General features: G+C 36.8%; 2 protein-coding genes across 2 annotated transcripts, besides 1 other annotated feature; one reads left to right on the top strand and one right to left on the bottom strand.

Moving 5' to 3' along the window:
• Positions 1-3,008: 3,008 nt before the first annotated feature.
• Positions 3,009-3,332: a sequence feature (Protein overlapping with rRNA (EV154DRAFT_411329, KAI7896615.1) was converted to a misc_feature.).
• A 2,959-nt stretch (positions 3,333-6,291) lies between these two features.
• On the top strand, positions 6,292-7,785 carry EV154DRAFT_455833 (Zinc/iron permease). Its single transcript, XM_051597353.1, has 2 exons — positions 6,292-6,446; positions 6,512-7,785. Exons 1-2 carry the CDS (start codon positions 6,347-6,349, stop codon positions 7,639-7,641), a joined length of 1,230 nt encoding a protein of 409 aa, XP_051463028.1. The 5' UTR covers positions 6,292-6,346; the 3' UTR covers positions 7,642-7,785.
• Positions 7,786-7,923: 138 nt separating this feature from the next.
• EV154DRAFT_491619 (RecF/RecN/SMC) lies at positions 7,924-12,580 on the bottom strand. Its single transcript, XM_051599572.1, has 8 exons — positions 12,007-12,580; positions 11,934-11,946; positions 9,679-11,872; positions 9,207-9,621; positions 8,846-9,152; positions 8,581-8,792; positions 8,382-8,516; positions 7,924-8,325 (listed from the first exon to the last, which is right to left on the bottom strand). The coding sequence occupies exons 1-8, from the start codon at positions 12,478-12,480 to the stop codon at positions 8,026-8,028; spliced, it is 4,050 nt and encodes a 1,349-aa protein (XP_051463027.1). The 5' UTR covers positions 12,481-12,580; the 3' UTR covers positions 7,924-8,025.
• Positions 12,581-12,600: the final 20 nt, after the last annotated feature.

Raw genomic sequence — 12,600 nt, 5'->3', positions numbered from 1 at the left:
TTTTTTTTTGATTGTGTGTTTTTACAGTCAATTGAGTAATTTTACATTTGTATGTGTAAAATATCAGCTGAGTGTGTATTCTCACAAAACCGTGCGCGGCTGTGTCACAACCATTTATAATGGCTTATCTGAGGTGGCTCAAGCGCTGTACCATACTTTGAACAATAAGAAAACAGTGTGAATTTTAGGATGGTAGTGTCATCCCTTGATTTAATAATAAAGTAAACTTTGTAATGTAATCACTTGTCCGATGAATGATCCCAAAAAAAAAAAAAAAATCAAGTAAAAAAGTCATTATTTGCAATTCCCCCCCCCCCCCTTCGATTAAGCTCTCTATAGTAAACAATTAATTTTGATGGCATAAATTTAAGGTTTGTGTCAACTTAAAAACTCATAATTGCGTAAAAAAATAAAATCAATTTGCGTCGTTAATCACTAAATTTGCATTTTTTTTTTTTTTTTTTTTTTTTTGTAATTTATATAGGAATGCCGTTCAGACAGTCTTTAAATACCGAATGCTGTGCAAAGTTACGTAGGTAATTTCTGGGAACTTGTTCGCATGTATGCTTCAGTAATTCTTGTTTTTAAGACCTCTCGTATTTCTGAACTGGCTACCTTTTCCTTTTTTACACTTACCCAGAATTGCTCAATAGTGGATTTAAGCTCAGGGGAATAAGGAACAAGGTAAACAGATTTGTATCCTCTGCTTTTGATCAGTTGGCCGAGCTCACTGTTTTTTTCCATGAATTGGAGAATTATACATCTGATCATGGAAAACCCTCTAAAATTGGGGGTACTAGTCCATTCTATCCATAGTTTTTTTTTAAAATATCTGAATAATCGGCATACTTGTTTTAAGATGTAGTACCAGTATTGATAGTTCCCTCTAATTGATTCGTCCTATAAGAAAGTTTGGGGTCTTTCATATCAAGATCTAGTGGTTGTTTACTAGAATACTGTGTCGTCAAAAAACAGTGAAAGTGTCATCATTTTAAGGTTATCACTGTCACAATAATAATTGACACATGAGCTTAATAAATTGGTTAAAGAGGGGTTGTGAGTCCTGAACGGCAAAAAAAAAACACACACACACACTTTGTTAGCATATAGTGATTCAATGTACACTTGGGAGAGGGAGACTGTTAGTCCCGAACGGCAATAAAAGAAAAACTAAATCATCACGAGAGGACCGACAAGGGAAAATGTCTAGAACTCCGTATTTTTTTTTAAACGCGTTTTTAGAATCACGTGATGGTCTACACGTAAGTCTTTACGTCGATTGACATCTCATATCGTCTAAAGTTCATAAGGATCATCGATTTCTGTTTTCCATAAAATCTACTTCACTGCCATTACAAGCTACTAATGGAACGCAGATAGAACAATTACCAAGTTCTGAATTGCTTGGGAAGATTTTGCAAGTATTTCTATTTTAAGTAAAGTCCTAAACATGATGGATCATGAAACAAGCAATTAAATCATCCTGACATAAGCTTGTTTATCAGCCTACAAATAAAAGCTGGTTCACACACTTTATTCTTCTCCTTTTCTTTTCCCTTCACATACTTTTTTTTTCTATCGTATGAAAGTAACTGATAACGTAAAAAGGTTAGTTTAGTAATGACTCTTGTTTTCTTTCAAAGACGCTAAATCGAAAAAGAAATGTTGCGATATTGCGGCTGCGGCTAGTCTTTGCTATAGGAGGGCGACCTCCTATAAGCAGGATTCTTGAGTTTTTATTTTTTTATTTTTTTTTGGAACTCAAAGGCTGTGAATAGCAGTGGTTACATTTTACATGGGTGTAATTATATTGGCCTGCTGGTCTTGGCCAATATTCATGTAAGTGGTATAAAAGAAAATACGTTTTTTTTAAAAAAAAAAAAAAAAATTCGGAGGTCTGAGCATTTCCGGCCGTAGGTCCCGATCGGCAGTCTGAAGAGCGGCCAAGTACGGTGGTGATGCTCGGAGGTGGTTAATATCGCTGGTTCGATTATGGACTTGAAATCACTTTGGAGAATTGACTTTTTTCATTACAGCATCTTAAAAATGCTGTTTTGGAGCCTGTCACGTTGGTTAACGGCGATCCCACCATTGCTGTAGCCGTGTCTTCGGAAAAAAGTCAACATGGAGCCATGGAGATATTCGTGTCTTCCTCAGAATACCAATAATCTCAACCACAACGCGACGAGATCGAAAGCAGTGAATCTTTCTTTGTCTCGATACCAACATCCCGATCAGCGGTAATTGACCTTTTAACTAAGATTATGCCCTTCCACACCAATCTCAGGTGTTACGGAAGAGTGTTTTCTTTCTGAGAACGAAATCCATGACCTCGTTTCAGTATATGTTCCCGAAGAAACCGCCACATGCGATGACCTTTCTAATTGAATGTCCAAAGATGGCACTTGGGGTACGACCATCAGAAGGCAATCAAACTATAAAAGAAAACGTGGCCGATTAATCAATGTCGTAAAAAAAAGATTACCGAGGTAATACCCGGAAAGTATCTACTTTTTTATTAAGAATATTCATCTTATTTTGATTAGATTTTACTCTTCCCCTGCTGATTCTGCCAAGCCCGTTCCCTTGGCTGTGGCTTCGCTAGATGGTAGATAGGGACAATGGGAATTTCGTTAATCCATTTATGCGCGCCAATAATTAGATGACGAGGCATTTGGCTACCTTAAGAGAGTCATAGTTACTCCCGCCCTTTACCCCCGCTTGGTTAAATTTCTTTACTTTGGCATTCAGAGCAATGGGCGGAAATCACATTGCGTCAACACCACTTTCTGGCCATCGCAATGCTATATTCTAAGGGATGATCTTTCGAACATTCAGGAATACAGGCCAATGGTTAAATCATCGATGGCTACTAGTTGTATTGTCGGATACGCCCGAAAATCTAATACTAAGGTATCTGATACTACCAAAACTAAGCTACAGTTAATCTCCAAATTTACAAGATGAAGACGAAGCTGTTATGTGAGGATGTATTTGTGTCATAGAATACTTCTGCCAATGATCCAATTGCCGAAAGGGATGCAACAACTCCACTGTATACTTTCGAAGATCGCTCTGGTAACACTCAAGACTTGATTACCAAGATTACAAAATCCTCTCGCCAAATTCGCCTTGTTGTAATTGATTATGCCGGATTGTCGACCAATCCGGACAACATCAAGTTGTTCTTATCGTCGAGTAAGTCCGTACGTGAAGTGGTGGTAGACATAGGTCATAAGGTTGAAGTATATTCTCGCCATGACTTGACAAAAAACACCAGGAATTTTAACAAATTTCGATGTCGAAGAGAATGTGTTAAACGATCCCGATAGTTATTGCAGCAGTATAGTCACCAAATCAAAGGTGGTGATTCTTGGTGGTAATCCAATACTCACTTTTGAAAATAATAAAAAAATATCCAGTGGCCATTTTACGCTGTATAAAAAAAGAGAAGGTGGCTAGGTGGCCATTTTACGCCGGTTAAAAAAAATTGGTACCGTGAGCACTGTACTGTACTTTTTTTTTATGGATATTAAGTGATCAGCTGAGCTCTGTTTTGCATAAATTGTCATACCTCATAAATTGCGATAATATTGTCATGCAAAGTTATTGGCATTGGTAGCCATTCAGTAACACCATGAAACAGTATTTTTTTAAAAAAAAGCAACTTTCTTACATAAACCAAATCAACTTGTATATTTGATAGTCGATAGCATAAAAACAGTCCCATGCTTTCAAGTACAACATCAACATGCTCACGTTCGCCTTAATACCTTCTTTTGAGATTCAGTCTTAATAAAATTGAAAAATATTAAAACATCATTTACACCGTTTTACCGATACGATTAACTTTCTATGCTATTTTGTCCTGACTTAATATTGTTATCGTTTTTCAGAGCTTGATTTTTTTGATAAATTCAAGAATTAACATCATCTAGCGAAACAAATTAGGAAATTGCTTCCCGAGTTAGCACAAATCCAACACTTTTACACCTTTAGTTTTAAGTGCGACATACTTAATCTTATTTGTTAGCCAATCCGGTAGTGCAACAAGGGCAATATTTATATTATAATTGCTACCTTTCTGGATATATTTCGGTGACATTCTGGAGGACTTTTGTTAGTGGTTGCAGCTAGAAAGAGGTAGTAGTCTAATTACCCCCAACCGGTTAATATAAATAAACAATTATAAACTTTGAAGATTATCATCAATTTGCAATAAAAAAAAATTATGTGTTCCTTTAATAAGACGATAAAGAAGTCTGATGATTTGGAAAAAAAGTTTAGTATACAGCAATAAGGCTTACTATCGACTTTCTGAAGAAAACCAATTGCCTTAAGATGTATACCAGCATTTTCAGGTTTCTATAAACAAACATTATGTATGTGACAAAAGGAAACATTAACAGCAAACTGGTAGAATCAAATACATTAAGAAATACCCAGAGTTCTTTTTAAAAAAACCTGATATAAAACAATTATATGAGAACTCTCTTATCATTCATGATCAAGGCATTGTTTCTCAAAGATAAGTCACTGTTCATATTACTTGGTAAGTTGTGGTTTTCGTATTCAAATGGATGACATAGAAAATTCACTGTAATTAGCCCGCCCGAGAGGGTAAAGACATTGAAGATTCTTTTATTGAGAATCAATGAAGCAATATGTTTCCTTTTATAATGTAACTAGTGGGGTTGTTTATTAATATTAGCACCTTACATATCACGGTAACTGGTCTTTATGTCAGCCTCCTGTTTTAGTATCAAAAACTACCTCACATTTATAATTTTTTTTAGTTAAGGATGGGCTTTGGAAGTTTACCGATGGGGTTTCTTTTTTTTTCATTGGTTGTCTTTAACATAACTGGCAAAAATTTTTTGACTGTATGTTTGTAGATGATCATTAAACCTTCTAATCGAAAGATTTTTTGCGGCGCTTTAAGTCTACGTGCAACTACGTAATTGAAACCGGAGGCTACTAAAATAGCTTTTTATAATTTGGTCTGAAATCAGGCTGAACATAAGCATATCAATAAGCAGAGGAAAAGAAAGTAACAATGTGTGATTTACCTAGTAACGGCGAGTAAAGAGGAAAGAGCTCGAAGTCGGAACCTGACTGGCCTAGTTAAACCTGATTGTAAACTATCACGATGTGTTTTGCTGACACGCGTGGTAAAAAAGACCTTTGGAACAGGGTATCATAGAGGGTGAGAACCCCGTCTTCGGCCAGAGCTGTTGTTTTTTATGATACATTTTCAGGTTGTCTCGGAATGCAGCCTAAATTGGGTGGTAAATCTCACCAGAGCTAAACATTTGCGAGAGACCGATAGCGGACAAGTACCGTGAGGGAAAGATGAAAAGAACTTTAAATAGAGAGTTAATGAGTATGTGAAATTTTTAAAAGGAAACCTTTTGGAGCCAAACTGGCTTGATCGTAATCAATCTAAGCTTCGGCTTGGATGCACTATGTATTTACATTTATTTTATAGATCAAGAAATATTAAACCTTTGACATATTAGTTTGTCCCGTCACTTTTATGATCTTGAGGATCACCAAACATAAACATTAGATATATATGTATATATGTATATATATCTTTGGCAAGGCTTTTGTTATGGTTAAATAATTTTGCTGATGGATCTAACTTATCAGGTTCCGGTTGCATTCTGATAAAGAGTATTTTTTTTACTGTTTTCCTGGGTTTTTTATTATAGCCACGTTGCAATTGAATTCTATCTCCCAACTGTACATCCTCATTGTAGAACTTTTCATGTCTACTTTACAAAAGGTATTTAACAGCATACTGCAATTTAAGTAGGACAAGCAGGCGAAAAAAAAAAGCACCAATTTAATTCAAACTCATGATATCAATTTTCTGGCGATTTTTCTGCCATCTATTTCGAGAAACACCAAATTCCATAAGTATGATTGTGTTACTTTTAAAACCCACGAATAGCATACTAACAGCAACATTGATATACGTAATAAAATTGGATGATTGTGTTCACCACAACAAACATAATGGAAGATGCTAATCGTGATGACACTAAAAGGAAATTAAGTGAGATTTGATGGAAAATAGAAGGTTGAGAAGTAATAGTTGTGTACCTTCCAAGTTAAAAAGTGACTTTTTTCTAGAAATTTTTAGCTCTTATTGGATAAAAAATACGAAACATTTGACTTTTAGGGTACATGCGAATTAAATGAGGACCCCACTGGTCTCGAAAAAAAAAAAAGAAAAAAAAAGAGAGGGTATATAAACTAAAGGATTTTTTAAGTTACATCAAACTATTTTCCCTTCTTCTTTTTTTTTTATCTTTGCATTCCTTGGTTAATTTATCTAAATATGACATCAAAGACTAGTATATCCAGATCCTGTATATTCTTATTACTGGCGGCTCTATTTTTTATAACAGTAATCCATGCTCAAGAACATGTCCATGAAGGTAACTTAGCAAATGCATCATATCGTCATTGAATGTCACTAATGTTAATATATTTTGTTTATCAGATGGGTCCGTGCATAGTGATGTAGAGGAACACGCCACCGAGGAATCCGCCTCAGGTAGCAGTGGTCATTCACATGGATCAGAGTCTTGCGATGTTGAGCCTATGCTTAATTATAATATGCCTATGCGAATCGGTTCGGTATTTATCATCTTGGCCACTTCCGCCGTTGGAATTTTTGCTCCCATTATTCTTTTCCGTATCAGCCCTCATCAAGAAGGTTCTGTCCGCGATTGGGCTCTTACTGCTGGTAAATTCTTCGGTACAGGTGTCATTATTGCTACCGCCTTTATTCACATGCTTCCGGAAGCACTTGAACGATTTGATTCCGAATGTCTTGGAGAAGGATGGCACTCGTACCATGCCTTTGGGGGTCTCTTTTGTATGATTGCTTCCTTTGCCCTTCAAATTATTGAATTAGCTGCTATTTCAAATTTAGATGCCATTGCTAGAAGAAACGCAGAGGCTGCTGCTACTAAGTCCATTTCTAACCAAACTTTAAACATCAACGCCGAAGAAGCAGCTGACGGGAAACTCAGTGAAAAAGGCAATGTGGGTGTGTCAAATCGCGATCTTAGTGCTCATGAACATAATCATGATGGTATCCACGAAGACGGACATGTTCATTCTGCAGGATTCATGGAAAACGAACAATCTCTTCGTAACATTGGTACATTTATTTTGGAGTTAGGCATTGTTATGCATTCAATTATCATTGGTATCACACTTGGAACAACAGACAATGAATCATTCAACACTTTGTTTATTGCTTTGATTTTCCATCAATTCTTCGAAGGTATTGCCCTCGGTACACGTGTTAATGATCTCAATTGTAAAAGCTGGAAAAAGCCCATTCTCATGGGTCTCTTGTTTATCTGCATGACTCCTATTGGTATTGGAATTGGTATTGGTGTCAGATCAACTGTTAACCCTAGATCTTCTATTCTGGCTCAGGCTATTCTGGACTCTCTCTCTGCTGGTATTTTGTTATACAACGCTTACGTTTCTCTTATGAGTATCGAAATCAATCACAACGTTGGATTCCGTAGATCTTCGTTGTCTCGTAAGGTCTTCTGCTTTTTCTGTATGTACCTTGGGGCTGCCTTGATGGCCGTTCTGGGTGCCTGGGCCTAAGTCCAGATTACACCTGTCGATGCTTTCATAAAATACTTGCTACATAATTTAAACTCATTTTCACTATCACTTCATTATATCATTGTATATTATAACCTATATTCATACTAATAAAAGTAATATTTCCTTTTATTGCCTTTCAAAAATTCATATCCACCTAAAAAATGAGCATAAAAGTTGTTTACTATTTATTTCTCGCGGATATATATTATTTACTCCCCCTGATCCAATGACCAGCATTGGGAGTATGCATAATTATTCGACGTAAGGGAAATGATTGATTGTTAATGCAGATTTTATTTTTTTGCCCTTATAATAGCATTATTGGTGTCAATTATTTTACATTTTGTTTATTTCAGTAACCAATAACGCGCTTATTAATGCTTATGAGGGGGTGGTATGTGTAGGTGTTGCTGTCAACGTGGCAATCATGTTTGGGTTGATTGCAACACTCTTTGTACAATTGCTTGTCTTATAAATACCCACTAATCTATCAGCCAATTCAAACATATTGTTTCTTAAACTAATAATGACAAATTGGGCATTTTTGGTACGCTCGGCAATATAATTCGCAATAATAGAAACATTACGGAAATCTAAAGCTGCATCAATTTCATCCATTACATATAAGGGAGTGGGTTTAAAATGATGTAACGCAAATACAAGCGCCAAAGAACTTAACGTCTATAATTTCGTAAGATTAAATAAAATTACTCAAGTAATGTCTATTTTTGACTTACTTTCTCACCACCCGACAAATTGGAAATATTTTTCCAACTCTTTTTGGGAGGCATGACACTGAAAACAATTCCTTCTGAGAAAGGGTCCAAACTGTCTACTAATTCAAGCTCTGCATTACCACCCATGGTGATCATCTATGTTATTTCCCAAAATCATCAGTGAATATTTTTTCATATTCTGCATGTTAAGCCGCTTTACCTGATACATTTCTTTGAGTTTTTGAGAAATAATATTGAAGCCACTCATAAATTCATCCAAACGCTTCTTACGCAATGTTTCGACTTCGGACTTCACAATATCTCTTTCTGATGTGACAGAATCAAGATCACCCTTTCTAATATTGTATTCACCACGACGACGTCGATATTCCTCAAGTACCGATAAATTCGGCTTAGCACTCTGTACAAAAGCTATGTATAGAGTCTGAATTAAGTCCGGATCACTAATTGTTTTTTTTTCATACCTTCGATTTCAGCGATTTCCATTTTTATCTGTGCCTTTAATTGAACCAATTCTTTTAATTTAGAGCCTGAGTATACTGCTAATTTAAGTTGTTCGTCAGGTTCTTCATCAATACGCTGAAGTTCCAATGCAGCGATTTGACCCTCCCAATGACTCGCCTTCTTTTTATTATCAGCCGCAGATCGCGAATAATCTTCGAGCTGATTCTTAAGGTCGACTTCTGATTGGCGAAGTTTGTTAATACTTTCGGACTTCTCGTCCAATTCCTTTTTAAAGTCGTTCATTTTTTCCTTTTTCTCTGCCATTTGCTGATTTTAAAGAATAATGAATAAAAAACGATTGTACGTATTTACTAGAAATACCTTCTTAGCCTCGTCGACTTTTAAAACAATATCGGCCATATTCTTTGCAACTTCTTCTATTTCTCTATCTAAATTAGCCATGTTTTGTTCAAATTTCTCGCTTTCTTTTTCTGTTTTAGCAATTGAATTTTCCAATTTTATCACATCCTTTTCAGCCTTAGTTTTGGCAACCATGTTTTTAGTGATTCGATTGTTTAGGCCGTCAATCCGCTTTCGAACATCATTCACACAAATCTTTTGTAAACGCAAGTCCATTCCACCCGCCTCCATAATCTCTTCGTGTAAAGAGCTGATTGTCTCTTCAATCTCTGCTGTCTGTTCTTTAAGATCTGCCATTTCAGCTTGAAGCTGTTCGATTTCTGATTCGATTTCTGACTCGCGCGCAACATCAGCAGGTTTCGGTTTCGTTTGAGCTCTACAAAATAATAGATTACTTTATGAACATGACTTGTAAACAGCAAAAAATTCATACCTTAATTGCTCCAAACGACCATTTTCATCCTCCAGCTGGCTATTCAAACTTGTCATATCCATCTGAATCTTCTCAAGAGACATTTCTATTTTTGGTAAATATTCCTTCTTTCTTCTCAATGCGGTTTCAGTTGCACGCTTTTCATCGGCAGCCTTGCGATATTCCCGCTCTAGATTGTCCCTTTCTTGCTCAAGTTCGGCCACAACATCTGCACTAACACCATCATCCTTAAACATCGAGCTCATAGCACCACGCAATTGGCGATTACCACCACCAGTCATAGCACCAGACTTTTCGATTAATTTACCATCCAATGTAACAACTCTCCAACGTTTATTACCATACGCAATGTTGTTTGCTTGACGCATATTATCTGCTACAAGAGTATCCTGAAGGACGCTATAAAATGCGGGTAAGAACTTTTCATCTTTAGGTTCCACTAGATCAAAAAGACGAGGCACATTTTCAGGGGTATTGATTTGGCGTGTATTTTGATTACGAAGTTGACTGAGAACGGTAAACACCGCACGTCCCAAATTGTTCTTTCGTAAGTATTCGATACAGGCTTGTCCTGCTTCGACAGTCTCAACAACAATGTTATCAAGGGCGGGGCAGGCAGTGGAAATGGCTACGTCATAATGGTCATCAATTACACCAAGACTACCCAAGCGATCATAAATGCCCTCAATACGACCTGAGTCTCGCATTCGTAAGATACTGTCTAGCACTTTTCCTCTAGTTTGAGACTGCTGCATCGATGCCCTTGCTTCTTCAGCCTTTTGGCGTGCACTACTTAAATTGGCACGCTTCTCAGTTTCTTTGTCAGCGATACTAGCCACGAAGCTTTCCAATTCTTTGATTTCAATTTCAATTTCCTTGATCTTACTAGGTAACTTGTTAAGTTCCTTTTCTTTCTCAGTCACAGATTGATTTAATTTCTTGACTTGCTCTTCTGCTTCTTTGAGAGCCTTTTCGCCTGACACAATACGTTCAGCTAAAATTTCCCGTTCTGACTTTTTGAGGTCAATGGCTTTTTGTTTGTTATTGATTTTTTCTGACCAAGGCACCAATTTCTTCTGATGTTCCTCTATTTGTGCCAAGTAACCATCTGTTTTGCCCTTCAATTCTCTGTTGATTGTATCTAATTTTTTTTCCTCTTGCTTAAACTGCTTTTCAAGATCCACCAATTCACTCTTTCTCTTTGCTAATTCTTCCGTGTTCTTTTTAATTGATTCTTGTGCAGCGACGCGGGCAGCACGATCAGCTTCTAAAGAGGCTTTTCCTTTCTCTTTCTGCTTAAGCAAATGTTCCTTGCGTTCACGAGTTTGAACTTCATCTTTCTCGATTTTTGCTTGATGCTTGATGAGTTTGCTTGTGTCGGCTTCCATTGAACTATACTCTCTAACAAACCCTTGATAAACGGCTCCAATTTCAGCTTTTTCAGCTTCAATGGATTCGAACTTCTTTGCTTCAGCCAGAAGTTTTACATTTAATTCTTCAACGGCTTGATTCGCCACAGTTATGTTTTCATTTGCTTCGCTCAAATAGACCTGGTACAGTTCATTTTTCTTTCTTGCCAATTCATTCTCATTTTCCAAGTAATTCTCTGCTTCTGCTTTTTTGTCTTCCATGCCATCCATTTCTTTGCTAACATATCTAACACGAGTTAACTTCTCAGCACGGTCTTCATTTAATACTTCTAATTTCGAATTTGCTTCTTCAATGGGGCCCTTATATTTCGATGTTCCAATGATATCTTCAAGGTATTCTAACAGCCCATCATCGTTTCCGTCTTTTGCTTTTGCTTTCATTAAGGCAATGGATTCTACTTCACCTTGCAAGATCAAGAAACGCTTATGATCTAAATCGATGCCTCTTGCCTTTAAAAGTGTCGTGACTTCCGCGTAACTGCTGGTTCGATCATTGATAAAATATTTACTGGCGTTATTTCGACTGGCTTGACGGGATACAACGAGTTGCGTACCAGGAACAACAGTACATTCGTTGGGTTTCTCGCCATCAATAATTTCTTGAAAATGAATTTCAACACTACAGGAGGGTAGATTGGGATATTTTGCTGAATTATGGATAAGCTCTGATAATTTGCCTTGTCTCATTTTATTTGCTCTGTAACCAAATACGAAAAGTAAAGCGTCAATGACATTTGATTTGCCTGAACCATTAGGCCCAACAACTATTGAAAGGAATGTGGTTACTAGTGTGAAACTGTTTTATCTGCAAATATAATACTTTACTGGCACTGAAGGACTACAAATAAGAGTGATAAAATGAGTATTATGACAATTGAATCGTAAATTGTGGTCATACTTTGTGAAAAGGCCCAATAACTTGTCTACCAGCGTACGATTTGAAATCGTTCAGTACCATTTTTTTCATTACAAGTCTGGGTTCGTGTTTTTTATTGTTATCCTCATTACTCTCTTCCATTGGCTCCGGTGTAAAATTTGTAGATTTCTCTACAGGTGTTGGATTCGTAATAGGACTATCTACTGGTATAGGGGAACTTGTCGAGTTTATATCCAACGAGGATGTCAAATTAGACGGAGATGTATCAGTAGAGCTTTTTTCGATTATTGGTGTTGTACTGGGGTCCTCTCGAATTGAAGCTGTCGAAGAAGGATTTTCTTGAGGTTGAGAGGTTGATGTCTCTTGCTGAATCTCTTTAGTGTTGTCAGAAGACACGCTGCGATCCTTTTGGATGTTTTGGGCGTCAGATTCGTAAAAATCGGGCTGCTCATCCTTCTTAATGAGTCTTTTCTTTTTTGGAGGTTGTCTATGCATGATATATCAAGGCAAAGAAAAAGAAATATTTTTTTGGTGCGCGAAAACGCGCACTCCGAAATAAGATAGAATCAATAATCCAATAAGCCACGCGTCGTAATCCTTATATTGCCGTGAAAT

Source organism: Mucor mucedo (genome assembly GCF_025094135.1).
Source record: "Mucor mucedo strain NRRL 3635 chromosome Unknown EV154scaffold_4, whole genome shotgun sequence".
Lineage (NCBI taxonomy): Eukaryota > Fungi > Mucoromycota > Mucoromycetes > Mucorales > Mucoraceae > Mucor > Mucor mucedo.
This window is presented reverse-complemented; position numbering and strand designations above follow the sequence as displayed.

Excerpts from the sequence above, each read along its gene's own strand:
- EV154DRAFT_491619 (XM_051599572.1), bottom strand. The coding sequence starts at position 12,480 with ATGCATAGACAACCTCCAAAAAAGAAAAGACTCATTAAGAAGGATGAG. Across the intron at positions 9,622-9,678 it reads GGTCGTTTGGAGCAATTAAG|AGCTCAAACGAAACCGAAAC; the intron begins GTATGAATTTTT and ends ATTATTTTGTAG. Across the intron at positions 9,153-9,206 it reads AAGTCGACGAGGCTAAGAAG|CAAATGGCAGAGAAAAAGGA; the intron begins GTATTTCTAGTA and ends CTTTAAAATCAG.
- EV154DRAFT_455833 (XM_051597353.1), top strand. The coding sequence starts at position 6,347 with ATGACATCAAAGACTAGTATATCCAGATCCTGTATATTCTTATTACTG. Across the intron at positions 6,447-6,511 it reads TCAAGAACATGTCCATGAAG|ATGGGTCCGTGCATAGTGAT; the intron begins GTAACTTAGCAA and ends TTTGTTTATCAG.